General features: G+C 38.9%; 1 protein-coding gene across 21 annotated transcripts in view; it reads left to right on the plus strand.

Moving 5' to 3' along the window:
• Nucleotides 1–18,966, plus strand: part of EPB41L2 (erythrocyte membrane protein band 4.1 like 2) — a 209,511-nt gene that overhangs the window by 133,698 nt on the left and 56,847 nt on the right. For all 21 annotated transcript variants that reach the window (XM_074333571.2, XM_074333587.2, XM_074333572.2 and 18 more), the window contains exons 5-7: nucleotides 10,951–10,993; nucleotides 14,866–14,941; nucleotides 18,064–18,282. In XM_074333571.2, coding sequence (XP_074189672.2) covers nucleotides 10,951–10,993; nucleotides 14,866–14,941; nucleotides 18,064–18,282 — 338 coding nt within the window. The remainder of the gene's footprint in view (nucleotides 1–10,950; nucleotides 10,994–14,865; nucleotides 14,942–18,063; nucleotides 18,283–18,966) is intronic.

Raw genomic sequence — 18,966 nt, forward strand, 5'->3', positions numbered from 1 at the left:
AAACATAACTATTGATAGCTAATCATGCTGGAATTCTTGCAGCAGACACTGTTCTAAGCACTTTGCATATGTTGTCTCCCATAGGTCTCACAATAACCCTCTAAGGTAGGTATTATCAATCACACTTTAAAGACACAGGAAGTTGAGACAGACAGAAGTTAAATAATTTACCCAAAGCCGCCTAGGTAATAAGTGTTGAAGACAAGATTCAAAACTAGGCAAACTAGGAGAAGGAAAATAGAAAATTCAACGATTCTAAACTTTCTGTCAGTCAAGGCAAAAATGGGTACATTTCAGAGCTATCATAACTGGAAAAGTGGAAGAATATTTTCTTGCCTTAGAGGAATTTTTCATCTTATTAAATTCTGAAAGTCATCCTACAAGGCCATGTATATAGGGTGCCAAAAGGTGGTATAGGCAGTGTTCCCAGTCTCAGGTTTCCAGTTGATGTTTCTATAATGGTATCAGTAAATTTAAGGGATGACCTGACTTACTGATTGTGATTCTATGAAAGTCCATGCTAGTGCTCTGCTAAAGGAACTTTTCCTTCCTGTCAGAATCACCTGGGAAATGAATTTCCAACCTGGAGTCTTATTTACCTTTCTCCTACCCACATTGTTCACTCAGACACACGCATCCACCCTGACATGAGGCTCACTGGGTATGCCATGCTTACTCCCTTCCCAGTTAAAAAATAGTTCGGTTACTATTTACATATGGGATATTGAAGGATATTATGGGCTGTGGGATATGTCACATCCCTTAGATATCTTGGGAGAGAAAATAGGTCAGTGTCTTAGTCCTTTGGGGCTGCTATAACAAATATCAGAGACTGGGTGGTTTATAAACAACAGGAATTTGTCACATTTCTGGAGGATGAGAAGTCCCAAGATTGGGGTCCTGGCAGATTCAGTATCTGGTGAAGGCTCGCTTCCTGGTTCATAGACAGTGCCTTCTTTCTGTCCTCACATGGTGGAAGGGGATTGGGGAGCTCTCTGGTGCCTCTTTTATAAGGGCATTAATTCCAGTCATAAGGGCTCTACCCTCAGGACTCATCATCGCTGAGGCCCCACCTTGATACCATTACAGCGTGCATTAGGATTTCAACATAGGAATTTTAGGGGGACACAAACCTTCAGACCCTAGCAATCAGGGTAATATTGTTCAAGTATATAGGCTTCTAGTAATCTAACTCAGTACAGTGATAGAACTTACCCTACCCTGTCCTAAATACCAGCCGGACATTTATTAGTGACTAGATAGTTGACGCTTTCAAGTTTCACTACTCGACAATGGCCTCTGTATGAATATTTTATATTGCTCTATAAAGGCAGATCTGCACATTTGGGAAATATTAGCAGTTTATTGTTGGCTTTCTATTATAGAAATTGAGAACTGTGACCAGTATTCTGGATGTGGGCAGGGAAAGGACAGTCTACACAGGGAAAAGGGAATGGCTCCAGTGTGAATGATCATGGTGTACTTGAGACATTGCAAGTTGTGGACAGGGATGGAAGGTGTGGCAGCTCCAGAGTCTGTCTGTACTGAAGGGACCTGTGAACAACTGGCAAGTTAGAAGGAGGAGTTGGGTACTTGTCTTGAAGCTGTGTTGTCTCAGCAAGCACAGTGTTTTAACTTATATCATGGATTAATCCAGAGGCCTTGTGAGGAATGCTGATGGAGATGATAGGAAAGCTAGGCAAAGATCAGGTTTTTGGAAGGCCTTGTAGCTTGTGCTAAAATTAGGTTTTTATTCTGATGTGAAGGGTTTTAAATAGGAAGTGACAGGGTCAGGTTTGCATTTCAGAAAGAATAACCTGTACGTGGCATGGAGAGAGATGATAAAGAGGCAGGAAGGTCGGTCATCTGGTTCAGAGGTGATGGAAGCTAGGGCAGTGACGTTAGGAGTGAAGATGAGGAGATGGCGATACTGAGTAGGTCCTGTCTGCAGGACTTGGTCACCGATCAGCTGTGAGGTATGAGGGCAAGGGAAGGTTTGAGGATAAGTCGCAAGTTGCAAGCTTGGGTGGGTGGAGAGCTTGTTGGAGACTTACACAGGCACCTTGGAGGAGGAGCAGCAGTGTGAGGCCAAGGGGCAGAGATGGGATCTAATTTTCATTTTGCTAAATTAAAAATGCTTGTAGGCTGTTGGCTAGATGATGTTTGGAGATCCAGGGGGGAGGTGAGTTCTGAGGAAAGCTAACAGTAGGAAATTTGAGAGTGGGTGCAAACTATTCAAAGAGCTCTGGTTCTGAAGGGGAGGGCAGATGGGAGAGTATACTAGAGGACACAGTTCGGCACTGTCCCGCAGAACTTTTCATGACGATGAGATTTCTAAACCCGCTCTGTCGGGTGTAATAGCCACTAGTCATATATTGCTGTTGAAATGTGGCTGGTGTGACTGAGGAAGTGAAGTTAAATTGTATTTAATTGTACAGAATTAAACTTAAATAGCCCCTTGTGACTGATGGTTATTATATGAGTTTACCAGGGGTTTGGGGTTGACAGATTTGCTTGGATGGAAAGAGCTATGACTTTGGCTATAGGAAAGCCCAAGAAAAGGGTGAGGTTGAAGAAAGGGGAAAGGGAGGATGATGGAAGGGTCTGTAGTCAAGAAGAGGCTAAGCCTTGAATAAAGAGAAGAACCTCATCCCAAGTCTGCAAGAAATAAGCTAAGGACGGGTGCAGTTGTAGATTAATCTGAGTTAAGCAAAGTGCAGCCTAAAATCTCTGAGAGACAGACTGTAAAATCATTTGCTAAGAATGGCTAGGGTAGTGGTGGGGACCCAAGAGGCAGACTACTAAGGACAACTGTGTGAATTGCTGTGATCGTCCCACTGAGATTGGAGATCACACAGTTGTGATGGCAGCAGAATATGTTGGTGTGTGTGTTTTTCTTTAATTGCCATCTGCAGCCTGGATATGGTGTGAAGAATGGAGTACTAAAGGGGTTCCCAGTTACCTGTGTTCACGGTGGTTATGATAAGAGGACAAAACTAAGGATGCTGATGAGATACGATAATCAAGCTGATTATTTACAAAATCATAGGAAGGAACATAATCAAAACTGAAATGAGCTGATAGGCTGGGAGAATGGCTAAGGCCAAGGGATGAAAGTCTAGAGAAGTTGACAAGCAGATACAGTGGGAATAAATGAGTAGAAATTTCAGAAGGCGAGGAGATGATTACATCCGAGAATGTGAACATGAAGTCAAATGACGTGGAGAACTCTGTGTGATGATTGAGACCAGTGTTCAGCCATGAAAAGTGATGGCTGAAGTCAAAGTCATTAAGGCAGAGGAATATTAAGGTTAAGTTCGTAGGGGTTTCCCGTAGGATTCTCATTGGCAAAAAAAATGCTAATGCTAAATAAGGAATGCATCATTCCCTACTTTGTTACTTCTCTTACGAAATGTGAAATGAAAATGCTCACAAATTTAGGCATAGACTTTGTTTTTTAGGCTTTAACTATATAACATTGGGAGAATAAACAGTGAAGTGTCCTTTCTGAAATACTTTTTAGAAAATGAATGCTTAAATGTAATTGGCAGTATATTTGGTTATTCATCCATAACCTGTTTGCTTTCCTAACTTGTGTATTGTATAATTTTTTATTTCTTCACACTTGTGTAGACAAAATTCAGTCCTCTAGACATCCAGGTAAAAGAACTCTTATTTTTCAAATGTAATTTGTATGGTGTCTTATTTTTTCTACAGAAAATTGTCACTATTGTACCAACTCAGCTTAATCAGTCCTGTTTTGTTTGAAACCCATGCAGTTTCAATAATAAGATACTATAGGATACAAGAACTTAAACTGCTTTCTTTTTCATGCTGAATATTATCTATATTTTCAGAAGTTTCAGTTACTTACCATTTCAACATATTATAAAGTAAAGGTGAGGATAAAGCCATGGTTATTTGTGTGAAAAATTTCCATGGAGAGAAAAATCTGAACTTTCTTTTGATATTAGTGTAATGCTGTTTTGTGTCACTCATGGTTGAAACCTTGAGTTGCAAGCCTTTCAATTCACTCTGAGTATGAAAATCTATCATTATTAGTGTTAGAACTTTTTCATGTCGAGAACTCTTATGTAAGCTTTACTATGGAAAATTTCATTAAAATATGTAGAATCAAGCAATATGTTACTCTTTTATATGCAGAATTTCAAGTCCATAGAGTTCTTATATTCATGTCTACATGGAACCATCATTATGAATTTTGGATTTTCTTTAAAGGGGAATAATATTGTCTTGAATTTTTGATGTTAATAGAGTTTGGCATCTGCCCCAGGGATTTTAATGCCATTTTGCTTCAAGCTATATGGAAAGAGGAGCTTATTAGAAGTGTTGTTGATATCTACAGCTAATTTAATGAAAATTGATTAAAGCGTTTGCCTGATAGCAAGACAACTAGAACTGAAAGCTCAAATATTAACCTTTTTGCTATATATAAACTATTCTTTAATAAAATTCTATATCAATCCAGTTACACCTTATAATACCACAGACAGGAGTTCAATCATGTTCTCCCAGATGTACAGTGAATGTTTCACTGTAACGTAGAAAGCCTGTAACTTTTTGGCTAACCACCAGAATTATAGTAGTGTTCTATTAGACCTAATTTAGGCAAAGGTATAATAAAGGGGATCTGTTTTAGTGCTATAAATTCTCAAGGGAAAAAAATGCAGATTTTAGACAAAATTACTCATACTTTTAACTTTTGGTAGTATAATGTGGGTTGGGTTAAATTTAATTTCTCTCCCCTGGCCAAACTGACAAGCACCGAAAGTGAGTGAGGAAGGCATGGCTAGGCATTTTGAAAAACTTCTAACTATGGGATCTTAGCATCCAGCCTGAAGGGGAGTTAGGCAAGATAGATTTTTGGGTGGAGGGATGGGGGTGCAGAGGAAGGCCTAGAAGATAGATTTCGTGAATGTATCTTGAGTTGTCTTAGGTCTAGTGTGGTCAATGGCTGGCGATAGGCAGCTAATGGGATGTTAGTGGGATGCTGCTGGTGGATGGGCCTGGTTGCTCATCTACGTCAGGTGAACATAGAATGTGTAGATCTTGATATTATTTGATAGCAGCTATTTAGTGTAATGAGAGGAGTTCACCTAGATGTGGGAATGGCCTTTCTGTGGGAGGCTGTCAACAATTGGCATACTTAGCCAGTGAAGTCTGGGCGTCTACCTGAAAAGCCAGTTAAAGGACTTGAAAAATATCTCTCTACATTTGACTATCAGGAAAAGACAGGAATTGCTACACGAAAAGAAATCCCGGACGCTACTACTCAAAGGGTGGTCCAGGGGCCCGCGGCATTGGCACCACGTGCAAGCCTTATAGAAAGGAAGAGTTCCAGGTCCTCACCCTAGACTTAACTGAATTGTAATCTGCTCTTTGACACTCAGGTGACTCATGTAAACCTGTAAGGTTTGAGAAGCACGGATCTAGGGGATGAACTGTTCTTTTGAGGTGGCAGAGGGATTTGTAGGAGTGTGGAAAGTCATGAAAACCTAGGGTGTGTGTGGGGGGGTCTAATAACCCAAAGTGATTCATGGTTCCAAACTGTTCCAATACTCATAACCACTTAGGTGGGTGTAAGGCCATGCCCGCTCTGTGTGGAAATTCGGACCATAAATCTCTGAGGTTTTTCCTAATATTGGCATTCTGTGAATATAAATATAATGATTCATAATCAAGTTTCTATATTTTTCTAGATGTTTCTGTTGTTAGAGGGTAATTGAAAATCATCTTCATTTTATACTTTTTTCTGAGGATTAGTTTTGAAAAATCAGCTGTAGGGAAATGCCAGAAGACTTGATTAACCAAGACTGTTTGCCATCGGATTTGTAATGGATAGAGAGTAGGACTAAGGAGCTTCTCTAATAAGCTGACAAAGGGAATTCAGTGTAAAAAAAAAAAAAGAAAAAAAAAAAAAAACATGTATAGCTATTTGCTTTGCTGCTTAGTTTAAAAATTTCTGTAACCTTCTAAGGCAGGGGTTTTCTATAAAACCATTTTTTGTGTGCCATGGGTTTCTTTGGCAGTCTGGTGAATTCTATGGGTCACTTCTCAGAATTGTGTTTTAAATGTATAATTATAACAAAGTATACAGGCCTATAATGGAAGCCAATAAATAAATAATATTCTCAAAATATTAAAGAATTTGGGATAAAGTAATTGTCAGTATCTAATTTAAACTCTACTGTGATTTCAAAATATTGATTGGCGTAAACCATATGTGAAGATCTGCAACTACTGTAATGTGATATGGAAATATTTTTGATTCCTATGGGTGACAAAGCTAAAGGTACCATTGATACTAACCAGGTGTTGTTCTCCTACATTCATAATTGATGCTAATGCTAAATTTCAGGTAGAGGTTAGTGAAAGTAAGGATGTTAGATTCTTTCCCCAGCCGATTCATAGACTCCTGATTTCATGTTCTAAGTTGATTTAATAACACGTACATTCTAGGACCACATTTTAATTTTAGTTTACTTGTGTTGGTAGCTTATGATACAGGATTCCTTGTAAATTTTATTAACTTCTTATTTTATCTGATGTTCATTTAGAAGACCAATATTTACTGAGATCACACTTGGGTACAGGGTGGGGATTGGAAGGGGAAGTGAGGAGAAGGATGCCCAATAGAGTGAATGAATATTCCCGCTCTTAAGTAGCGGGGAAAATACTTTACTTTCGCTTCTACTACACCAAGATAGCTTTTGTTGAAATCCACCATGGATTTTAGCTCTTTTTAGTTTTGCATTGTTGATTATACCTTAAAGTTTGGGAAACTGAGAAAATTTCTGTTGCCTTGCCTGATCATGAATCGCCTGGAGCTGTCACTTAGAATAGAGATTCTCAGGCCCTTGTCCTAGAGAACATTTCAGATATTTCAGGTGGGCGATGGGTAAATCTGTTTTTTTGTTCTTAACAAACTTGCCAGATGGATCGTTATCATCAGGCAACATTTAGAAAAGCTTAGCAAGGTAATGCTTTCACATACACTTGGACTAGTCATCCTGGTAATTCTCATGAGAAGTGATTGTGCTACTTATGTCTTGTCTTCATTTCCAGGAAGAGTCTTCACTACAGTAGGGCAGCTTTGTAGAAAGGGCTGATGTTATCAGATGGTTTTCTATAAGGAAAAGGGGTCTAATTTTTATTTCACCTGACCCATGAAGACAGTGACTGTATTTTGTGAACCCAGAGTCTGATTTATTAACTCTTTGTGGGTAGAAATATTCATATAAATATTAACTTCCTTAACATACTGTTTCCTCGAAAATAAGACCTAACTGGAAAATAAGCCCTAGCATGATTTTTCTGGATGACATCCCCTGAACCTTAAGCCCTAATGCGTCTTTTGGAGCAAAAATTAATATATGACCCGGTTTTATTTTCGGGGAAACATGGTATGTAATACCTCACCTTTGGAAACATAAAATGATGTGCAGAAGGGATATATACCAAAAGGTGATAAGCCAGTTTAATTTTATCAGTGCAAAAAAACCCATCTATTTAAGGAACTGGGTAAAGTAGTCTGCATATGTACTTTACTCTTCAGGAAACATTTGAGTGAACGATTGGTTGGAAAGAACTACCCTGTGAGGTAGATGTTATGACTCTCATCTTACAGTTGAGGCAATTGAGGCTTAAAGAAGCCAAGGAATGAACCCAAGTTCACACAGAGTTGATGGAGAGCCAGAATTTGACTGCATGTATTTCTGATGCCCAAGTTTATCTATGTGGCAGCAAAACATGGGGCTGATGTACCATAATATATCATGGTGTGTGCGTGTGTGCGTTCTTGTCATTTGCTTGTTCCGTCTTTATGTGTCTGCTTCTTCATCCACTCAGCACTCCTCCCTAAGTGTCAAAACCAAGTTATTTTTATTTGTTAAAAAGAGTTTTATGTCTATTATTTGTAATTGCTAATGCATATACCATGTTTCCTCAAAAATAAGACCTAGCTGGACAATCAGCTTTAATGCATCTTTTGGAGCAAAAATTAATACAACGTAATACCCGGTCTTATATATAATATAAGACCAGGTATTATATTACATTATATTATATTATATTATATTATATTATATTATATTATATTATATTATATTATATTATACCCGGTCTTCTATTATAGTAAAATAAGACTGGGTCTTATATTAATTTTTGCTCCAAAAGACACATTAGAGCTGATAGTCCAGCTAGGTCTTATTTTAGGGGATACACGGTAATAGACTTGTATTTCTTTTAAAAGTCACACTGAGTCATTATTTTGTTTTTCACTTAAGAATTTATGGCCCTAGGCGGTAAAATTATATCCCACTCATTATCTGAGTACTCATTGGGGCTAATTAATCAAATAAAAATAAATAATAAAATAATATAATCTGTGGTTTTTTAAAGATGACGGTGGCATCGGGAGGGAGGCGGAACGCGACGGGCAGATATTAGTCAGGAGATATTAACTCAGTACTTACTGGTTCCTAAAACTGTCAAGTACAATGGAGGACATAAGTAACCTGGTCTGTCCCGGGCCTCGCAGAGTTGTTGTCCTGGGGAGGGGGAGACGTCCTTACTCCTTGGTGGGAATGGAGCTCCCAGTGTGGCAGCCAGTGTGGTTAGCAAAGGAAAAGCAGGCGTCACTTCTGCGGCTGCTGTTGGGTCGCATCTGGTAGGCTCTGCCCACTTCGTCTTTGAATTGGGTCTGGAATAAAGAAAGGAAGCTACTGCAGTCTTCTAATACTGTAGCTGGCGATGTTGTGGAAAGTGGCCCGAGAATGACACCAAGTCTGACTGGTTGGCTGGTGCACAGAAACATGGCCCTCATACCCCTGGGTCTTTGTAGCTCTTTTGACTCTCTCCATGCTGTGCAGAAACTGTCAGGGAACTTGTACCAAGGAGTCGGTGCTTCAGGTGAGGCTGGAAAGTGCCAAGTAGCTGGGACACGGGTTATTCCTGGGGGTCAAAGAAGATGATGTTGCTTCCACCATCTTCCTAGGACAGAGGTCTTTTTTTGCTCTTATGTATTGGGTTGATGCAAAAGTAATTGCAGATTAAAAGGTTAAAAAAAGAGATTTGCAAAAACCGCAATTACTTTTGCACCAACCTAATAGCAGGTATCTATATCAACTGTCACATAATGATGAACCTGGAGATTTGAAGGGTCTGTCTAGGCCTTCACGACCAGTCCTTTCCCTTCTGGTCTTTTTCTGTATTAATGTTCTGAGGGATTTTTGTTGTTGTTAGTTTGGCACCAGTGGTCTCTTAGTCAGGTTTTTTTTTTTTTTTTTTGGCTGTGGTTGTTACTTCCTTGGATGGAATGCCACAACACATCTGACCCTTCTTTACCTCTCTCCCATCCCCTCCTCTGTCTGGGCTAGAGGCTGAATAATGTGTTTTTCTCATTTTTGTTCACTCATCATAGCCGGCCATTTGTGAGCCAGCTGTTGCGTGGGACAGCAGCTGCAGGGCAAGGAAGTGGAATGCCAGGCTTTTTTCTAAGGGCTGCTTCCTAACATCACACTGGAGGTACCATTGGAAAGTCCCCCTGGCCCAGCACAGCACTGAGCCATGCAGTGGGGACCCCAGTAAGACGAGACTAGACCTGGCTCTGGGGGTTCTTTATGGACCGTTTTGGCTATAACGAGTGTCAGAACAGGGCCACGCATACCTGGCGTCCTTGCTGACCTGAGGGCAAGCTGTGACCCGGGTTGTGAACCCCACAGGCGTCTGGGCAGCTCTGCTTTCAAAGCCTCCTGCTGTTATTACTTTTAATAGTGGAAGTTAAGGTTGTGTTGTACTAATTTTATATCCTGTTAAGACAGTAGGGTATTATTTTCTACATAACAACAAACATTTTAACTGTTTGCTTTATATGTCGGAATAAAGTTATCTTTAAGTACAGATGGTATAATACAATATTTGGAGTACTTTTAAAATGAATGAAATTTAGTGTAAAGCCAATTATTTGAATCAGTTTATTGTATCTCAAAAAATGTACTTGTTCTCCTGTGTTAGTGAAGATAAAGTGACTTAATAATGACTTAGTAAAGTGGGATAGGTATAAAAAAGTGTGTGTGTGTGTGTGTGTGTGTGTGTGTGTGTGTGTGTGTTTGTGTTTGTGTGAGTCTGTAATATTTTTTTTTGGATGGGTCCTTTGCCTATAGCTTTGAAAGACAAATATTTAATGTCCTTAGGTAGTTTGAATCTATTATTTCATGTTTGGGGTTTTTGTTGTTGTTGTGTTTTGGTTTTTTGCTTTGGGATATTATAGTGGTTTCCTAGAGTCTTTTTATGTCCACGTTCTCCAAGGGTAGAGAGAAAGGGAAAATGAAAGGAAATTCCTTATGAAGTTTAAATAGGATGTTACATGAAAACAAGGAAGGAAAGTTTTGGCTCCGTTCTGACAGCACTGCTCCAAAGCGTGTGCAGTTGTAGGGAAAGTGACGCTGGAGGAGGAGGCGGCGTTAGCTGTGAGAGCTGAGCTAGTTGTGTTTTATTGCGGCGCATAGACGTTTAACCAATAGTTTCTGATGCACATTTTATCCTTCATGAGTGGAAGCCAATTATTGTCCTTGACTGAGCTCTCATTTCAGTGTCCACAGAGACTGTTTGTTGGTACTTCTATAGAATAAAAACTATATGCAGATATAGTATATCTCATCATTTGGATAGATGTTTGATTTCAGATCCCAGAAAAATGAGACCCAAGAGACCTACCTTAAAAGTGTTTTAACATTTTATTTATAACACGCACACATTTAAAAACAAATCAATAGCCCAGTGGAATGCGAATAGGTGAAAACTACTTCTACGAGGACTTTATTAAAATATGTTTATACTTAAATAAGTGTGTGAACTGTAAACTGTTCCATTTTGGACTCTGGAATATTTCTCATAGATTAACTAGTCTTTTTCCCCCCACCCCTGCAGAACTGGCTAGATCCTGCAAAAGAAATAAAGAGACAACTGCGAAGTAAGTATTGAAATAATCATACTTTGAAGTTATTAAATTAATCTTTACATCTATCTTTTAAAAAATCCATGGGAATGTAAACTAGAATAATGAGATAGTGATGGAATGATCAGCTGTGTTTTGCATTTGTGTGATACAGTAAGTTAAGGGTGCTACCAGTATTTTTGTGGAATCGTGATTGTTTTCTACATAGGGACTCCTCTACTGGTCAAGAGGTTCTAGACTCACAGTCCTAAGTATTTCCCACAGTGCCTACCACTGTGAAGTACATGTGACCTTTTTCTCTGGGGAAAAGAAAGAGAAGCTGCTTTTCCATAACTTTTACTCTAGGTAAACCTGTTACTATTAATTACTTTGTCTACTTCATTTTGGAAGCCTGTAATTAGTTCGGTTAAGCATATCTCTGGCCTCAGGGTCTTCTGGATACACTGGTTGTGGATATCCTGGCGTCAGGACGGTAGGGGAGAAAAGCAAGCAGAACAGTCTTTTCAGTCCTCTGCGGTCGTCGTTGCCTTCTCTACTCCTTTGTTCCACAGTCCAAGGTCACTTAAGGTGCTCTTTGAATCTGGGTTTGTGGTTGGTCCTGCTTGGCCCTTCCTTGCATTTTCTCATTTGTTCTCATTGCAGACTCCCAAAGTGACTTTACGTATCTTACGCTAACCAGCTTCAGTTCCCTCTGTAGGTTCTGCCTCTGCTGTGACTGGCGTTGTGATAGACATCTGTGCCAAGAAACATTATCACCACAGAAAAATCTCTGATAGGGGAACTGGATATTTAATTGACTTCAGGGTATGTGACTGTCTGAAGCAGAAAAGTTAGGGAGCCACTAACAGCTGGAAGTTTTAGACAGGAGAACAAAATTTTTACCAGCCCTGAGCTGCCCAGGGAGAAACCCTGTCTCTGAGAGCCAGCTGCTCTTGGTGCTTTTGGTTTCGTCTCCTTACGTACTATTCCGAACGTCAAAACACTGTAACAGATCTGTACTTTCCCTTCGGTTCCTTTCCATCTACCTTCTGTCTCATTTTACGTTCTCCAGATTTTTCTTCATTTCTTTTTCTTTCTTCCTCAAATTTTTTTGGTAGTTTTCATCATTTCTTTCCTTCTCTCCTTTTTTATTCTGTGTGTGTGTGTGTGTGTGTGTGTGTGTGTGTGTTGTGTTTCCCTACTTTCTCTACTTGTAGACTCATATTTATTTTCATTTAGTTACATCTTTGATGAGAGGGACCTTCCTGATTTGCCCAGGACTGAGGAACCTAAGGGCTTTTTCAGGATGTGGGAATTTTAGTGCTAAAACTGGAACAGTCCTGGGCAAATGGGGATGGTTGGTCACCCTGTCTTTCAACTATTATCCCTGGCTTTCCAGCATTCCTTCCCTCCATCCTTCACACCCACCCTATTCTTTTTTCCCCTGCATTTATTATCATGGTGTTACATCTTGTATGTTTGTTTCATGATGTAAAGGAGTTGGGGGGGAAAGGATAATTAGACACAGATACATTATGCTGACATTATGGAAGAAACTGTACCAAAAACCTTTGGAACGTTTCACTTTGTCCCTTCTATAGTTATTACATGCTCTGCAAAGTACATGAATTCAGAAAAGCACAGATGCTTTGGTTCTTTCACTTTCTCTGAAACCAGACCTGCCAAGTGACCCAACAGGAGAGAACAGGATAACCTCTGAAAAATGATTGATGTTCCATTGAGTTGTTTCCTATGGTTTTGTTTTGGCTTTTGTTCGATTATTTTTGTGTGCCACTCATTTCAGAGTCACAGAGATTTCCTAACTTTTGGAAGGCGAGACTTTTACTGATTATGAATCACAGTCTTATGTTTTGATTATTTGTAAAGTTTTTTAGAGTTATTTCAGGACTTTTGCCCTTGTGGTTTGGCAAGAGGAATCACAGTACCACATAGGATTTGACTTTTTCAGACCATTGGAGCTAGTTCTCTAAATGTAACCCTGTATTGCCCTGATCATGAAAGTAGGCTGAGGAAATGAAGATTTGCTGTTGTGTTTACCTCTTTCTTTCTGCTTGTGTTAAAATGGACAAAAGAACTACTTGCTCTATATAGCCCAGCCTCTGCTATAATTTATTGTTAGTCAGTTAATAGGCAGTTAGCAAAGGTGAAAATTGCCTTTTTTGAGTTACTTTCAACAACCAATAACTTATCAGTTCCTATGTAAAATTTGCCTAAAAATCTATTTTCTTAAATGTACACAAATAAGACTATATAGATGTATAAGAATATATACCTAACACTTGCCTGTGATTAATATATAAACAATCCATAGCTATATGAACTTTATATATAGCTAGGTAAAAAATATGGCAATAATAATATACAATTAATAAAAAATTTAGCATTATTGCTGTATTTATCAACATTAGAATTGGAAATATATCCAAAAATAAAAGTTCTATTAGAATCTTATCCCTGTAGTCATGTCCTGGCAAACATGTGCTAGTGTTAATACCCAGAAAATATATCAGGATCCATTACGAAACGATAATCCTGTGATGACTTTGCTTAATTATGGGTTAGTCGTCACCTCAAACAAGTGCATATGCGTCAATCTAGGTGGTGCACCAGACCAAGAAGCGACATGTCTCTCAGTATTCATCAAAGTCCTGTATCCCTTTCTGATGTTTTAAACGTGTAAAGCAGAACTGAAATCTGTTTCTTAAATTCAGCAGGATTGACTTTAATAGAATAATGATGTATTGAACCCACATCCTGCCAAGTGCTTGTGCGTTCACAGTAACCATTCAGTAACTAGTCAGACTTTTACGTGAGAAAAAAGTTAGTGTGTGATGGTGAGAAAAGGACAAAATGACACATTGAACAAGAGAATGGGATTCAAGAAATTTTTCTTCAAGTCTATAAATTAAAGCAATCGTGAGGCCTTCAGATATATATGAAATGAAATCACACATACACACACACGCACACACACACACACGTAACACACTTTTAAAAAATCGGCACTCCTGTGAACTTGGAGCACAACTCTTAACACGTTGCGTACGGATCACGAGAATCTTCACGAGGGATTTAAACCCCGCCGTACGCAACGTGTTAAATTCAGGCCATTGGACTTATTTGAATCCCTTAGGAAAATAATACCTCCCCTCTCTCCAGAGCTGTGTATTTCTTGTTGTTTTTAAAGCCATCGAAAGCATGATATATCAGTTAAATGTTAACATATAAATAGATAAATGATTTAACTTTTAATAAGTGATTTATGACATGGTTGTTTGATATATTCATTCTTTGTGACATAGTACAGCAAAGTATGTGCTATATATGTATGTACTTACACCCACTTTATAAAACCTGGGGAATAATTTTATTGTATAAAAGTATTGTGACTTTTTTACCACCCTCTCCCTTCTGTGGGATATCTTATAACACTTCCTTCAACTAGCCCATCATCATTTCCTGAATCGCTGTAGTGATCACTTACTTGCTTAATCCCTGCCTTCTCCCAGCAATGTAGAAAGCCTAAAATGCTTTGTTTGTTTGTTTTTTAAAGGATGGAGAATACTTGGCATCTAGAAATTCTGTGGTTCAAATATTTGCATAATAGATCACCATACAAAACATTTAGTGAAGTACCAATAAACAATTATTTAAAAAGTGAATCTTTTATTTTTTGATGGTAGGTTATTTATATAAGTGCTTTTTCTTTTATTTTCATTTCATTTTGTCTTATAAATACTTCCTTTAAATTCAAAAAGAAATTTTCTAAACTGATTTATAGTTATAGGAGTAGTCTATATTCTTTGAACATTGAGCTTTAAAGCTTTATCAAAATAAATGGTTGTTCTGTTGGCTACATAAATCACCATGATGTTTAATAATTACAGATCTTCCCTGGCTGTTCACCTTTAATGTGAAGTTTTATCCTCCTGATCCGTCTCAATTAACTGAGGATATCACCAGGTACTTTATATTACACGAAAAATGAACCTTTACTTATAGCTCTCATTTATTTCTGTGCCCTGGGAGAATGGTGGTAATTTCAGGATTAATACTGAAACATTCTTTATTAGGTTGAGTTTTAGAAATTTCCTTGGAAGTGCATATACTAAAATAGTTTGTAATGTTGCCAGTTTCAAAAATTTTATTCACCACTCTCTCCTCTTGATTTTGGTAATGGAAAACTTAAAAGAAATATTGCTGGCAACTTTGATTCTTCTGTTACACTTTCAAAAATCGTTGATATTTAATATTTCAGAGTTTAATGCTAAGATGGTTTTTATTACACTCCCCTTGTTTGCATGTGCACTAGTCTCATATTACAAAGGTGATCTAAGGGTAAAAAGTAAAATTATTTTTGAATTGTGGTTTTTTTGTCCCCCCCCCCCCAAAAAAAAATAAATAAAACTAGTAAGGTAGGTTTTCTTATGTAAGAGTATATAGTTATTTCATTTCATCTCCTCTGAGATTATCTGGGATATACAGACGTGTACTTAAATTACAAATAAAAGTTCAGTTTAGGACATAAACTGATTCTGAGAATGACTGAGTATTTGAATAGTAACCAAGGAGCATTCTGAATCCACAAGAGCCTTGATATCTTATCCTTGCCCTATTATACTGGGTACCCGTGACAGGACTTCTTAGCTTTGGTAAGAGTAGGTCTATAGTGTGATTTGTATAGCGTGATTTCTAAAAGGTTATTTACATGGCCAAGGAAAACTCTGTTCCATACATATACTTTTAGGAAACTAGAGAGTCTAGTGGAATGTTCTGCTTGGATGCCTGTGATTCCTGGGCCTTGATACCTTCCACTAGGCCCCTTCCACTTTTTTTCCCCCTTAGTACTTGCTGCTGAATAGGAAAGTACTGGTACTAATTAAGTTGTGATTGAATTAGTTTCATCTAATAGATAATAATTGGTAGCTTTTGTAACTGACATCGAGCTGCTTGGAGCATAAAACTTGACTGCTTGGTGGGCAGAGCTGCTACAGAGCCTCCCTGCAGGGGTGCTTTTGAACAATGCAGTAACTGGGTCTTTGGGAGCCAGCTCCCTCTTTGTACATCCACTCCTCCTTGCAGTAATTTGTTTGGGGGATGATAATCCTTGGTGATTGCAACTTACAGCATCAGTAAGTGCTTTGGTTTTCCTTTTAAATGGGGCTTGCACAGTTTCCCCTGTGTGTAGTGGGAGGAGATACAGTCTAGTGAGCCAGCAGACTTGGCACTGCAGACGGAGACCAGCCACCTGCCTGTAGTGTAGGCTGGTAGCCTGCTTATCATGACTGAAACTTTCACCACGATGTGAGGGAACCTTTCGAAGGTGGGGGGAAGCTTCTGAGGAGGGCAAGACATTGTTCAGCATAGTATTTGAAGCATGCATGCATTTGGGAAATTCAGGACGCTGTTGCAGTTTTTGTTTGAAGTTTCTTGGACCTTAGATTTAGGCTTTGAAAAGAGAGGAAAGACCAATGTGAAAAGTAGAGACAATAGTATAAAAAGGAGGAACAAGATTTTAGTATTAGATGGAATCTTTGTGGTTAGGTCTTCAAAATGCCACGAAATGTGAAGAATTCGCACTATTCTTCATTAGTCTTAGAGAATTTAAGGATAATCTGAGTCATAATTTAAAGTTCAGTTTTCTAAAACAAGTGCAGTTATACTCATGCTGTTCTAAGGGTCAAGGAAACATAATTCTCCTTAGAAAGAGAGCTCCTGCAATGCATAAAAACTTAGTGATTGTGAGACGACTTTCATTCTCAGAAATGATGGAGCTCTTGCCATGTGACAAGTACTTGGCTAACGGTGGGACTATGATGATAATGAACAGTCCGTGTCCTGCCTGACAGATTTGTGTAGTAATCCAGGTCTAACTGAACTATGTGAGGGCTGATACCATGTACTGGGACCTGCTCTCTGACCCAACAGCAAAGAGGCCTGGACCAGAGGCCGCAGCCTGTCTGAAGGTGTTGGGTCGTGGGCAAGAGGAAGACGAGCCCTGAAACCCATGCGAGGCGGAAGTGTACACAGGAGGAAGGCGGCTGGCTGCCAGTAAGAATGGCAGTCTCTCAAACAAGAAGAGCACTGCCATTTGAGTTTGGAGCAGTCGATGACAATCTTTGCAAGTGGTTAAATATGAGAGTAGCAATCAGGTTTTAAAATGTCACCAAAAGGATTTGATAGGACACCCCCCAAAATCCTCATAGCATATAAAATGTTTCTGCATGTTATTTAGTAAAACACAGGATCTTTTATAACTGTATAGTAAGCTACTTAGAACATTGAATAATAATTATTATAACTAACAATAACAACATCATTATGATTATGGCCACCAGTTACTGACTCCAAGGAACACTGCCATGAGTTTTATTTATGTTACCTAATTGTTTTCCCCTCATCTTCACACGGAAGTAGAGTTGTTCCCATTTTACAGGTGGCTAATTAGCTTTAGACAAGTACATTAATTCGCTCAAGGTTCCATAGAGTCAGCTCTGCCTGGCTGTGAAGCCCGTGCTTTTCCTACCACAAGTTGAATTAGCTACGTGGGGAAGTAAGGGCTTCAGAGCAGAGACTGACTTATGATTGTTGTTAAAGATGTCTCAGGAAAAGAAGACGTAGTATGAAAATGGTAGATAGAAGGGGATGACCTTATTAGCTTTTCTTGCAAATGCTTAAGAGCTGCAGCTATTTTTAAAATTTCATTAATCTTTACAACTTTTGAAGGTCATGCTAATTTTGATTAGTTTTAGATCCAAGGAGATGGTCTAAGTGGTTGGAATTTTTATCTTCAGTTACAAAACTCTTTCTTGTAATAGTCATAATATACTGTTACTGGGATAGCAGTTCAGAATTTCCTTTCTATTACTTTGCTCTCTAGACTCATTTTCTGTAAATAAGCCACAAGTTTAGGGGTTCCAAGGAGCAAGGTGAGCTTCTCATTACAGAAGATTCTTTTTGCTGGGGATGTGAAGAGTGCCTCTGTTGTGTGTTTGTTTTCAAACAGGGATATTAGGATGCAAGGATTACAAGTGCTGCAATCCTAACTAATTGTTCCTGGCCCTTTGCTCCCCTGCTCCTCACAGGTATTTCCTCTGCCTTCAGCTCCGCCAGGACATCGCCTCTGGCCGCCTGCCCTGCTCCTTCGTGACTCACGCCCTCCTGGGGTCTTACACACTGCAGGCTGAGCTGGGGGACTACGACGCGGATGACCATGCCAGTCATGACCTCAGTGACTTCCAGTTTGCCCCCTCACAGACGAAGGAGCTGGAGGAAAAGGTGGTAGAGCTGCACAAAACCCACAGGTCTGTTCCCTTGCTGACTGGAGAGAGGATGGCCGGGTCAGATGTAAATGGCTTTTCTTATACAACTTGAACTTGCTAGACATTGGAGCATAGTTTGTGGGATTATCTATCCAGTTTTTCCTTTTGGAACGTCACCTAGTACCAATCAAGACAACCCTTGAGATATCCTTTCATAATCTTCATGACTATTGCATGAGGAACTACACTCATAAGGCTAAATGTTTTCATTTATTAGAAACATTTACTTTTCCCCGTGACATGTCCTTTCTACTCCCAATCCTATTCCTTGATACACACACACACACACACACCACAGAAACACCCACATACTTGTTTGGCATTTACTATATATTTCTTTTGCCTTTTAATTGTTTTTATTACCATCTTTCGCTATCTTTCATAAGAAAGTCAGGGAGATGATGAGTCATCAGGATTTGAATCTGAAATGGGGGAGGGGTGATGGACATAGCAGAAATAACTGAAACACAGGTAATTTCTTTATCCACAGAAGACGACCTTAGGTTTAGTTAAGCATTACTTAATTACTTAAATAGCATATTACACTTCGAGAACTTTTATATCTGTGTGAAAACAAAATGCTTTCTTTTAGCACAAATTTTAAAAACTGTAGCTACAAAATTATAGTTTATCCCATATTGTAAAATTGAAGTTTTTGAAAATTTT

Source organism: Rhinolophus sinicus, chromosome 2 (genome assembly GCF_057876585.1).
Source record: "Rhinolophus sinicus isolate RSI-liver-muscle chromosome 2, RSI-T2T, whole genome shotgun sequence".
Lineage (NCBI taxonomy): Eukaryota > Metazoa > Chordata > Mammalia > Chiroptera > Rhinolophidae > Rhinolophus > Rhinolophus sinicus.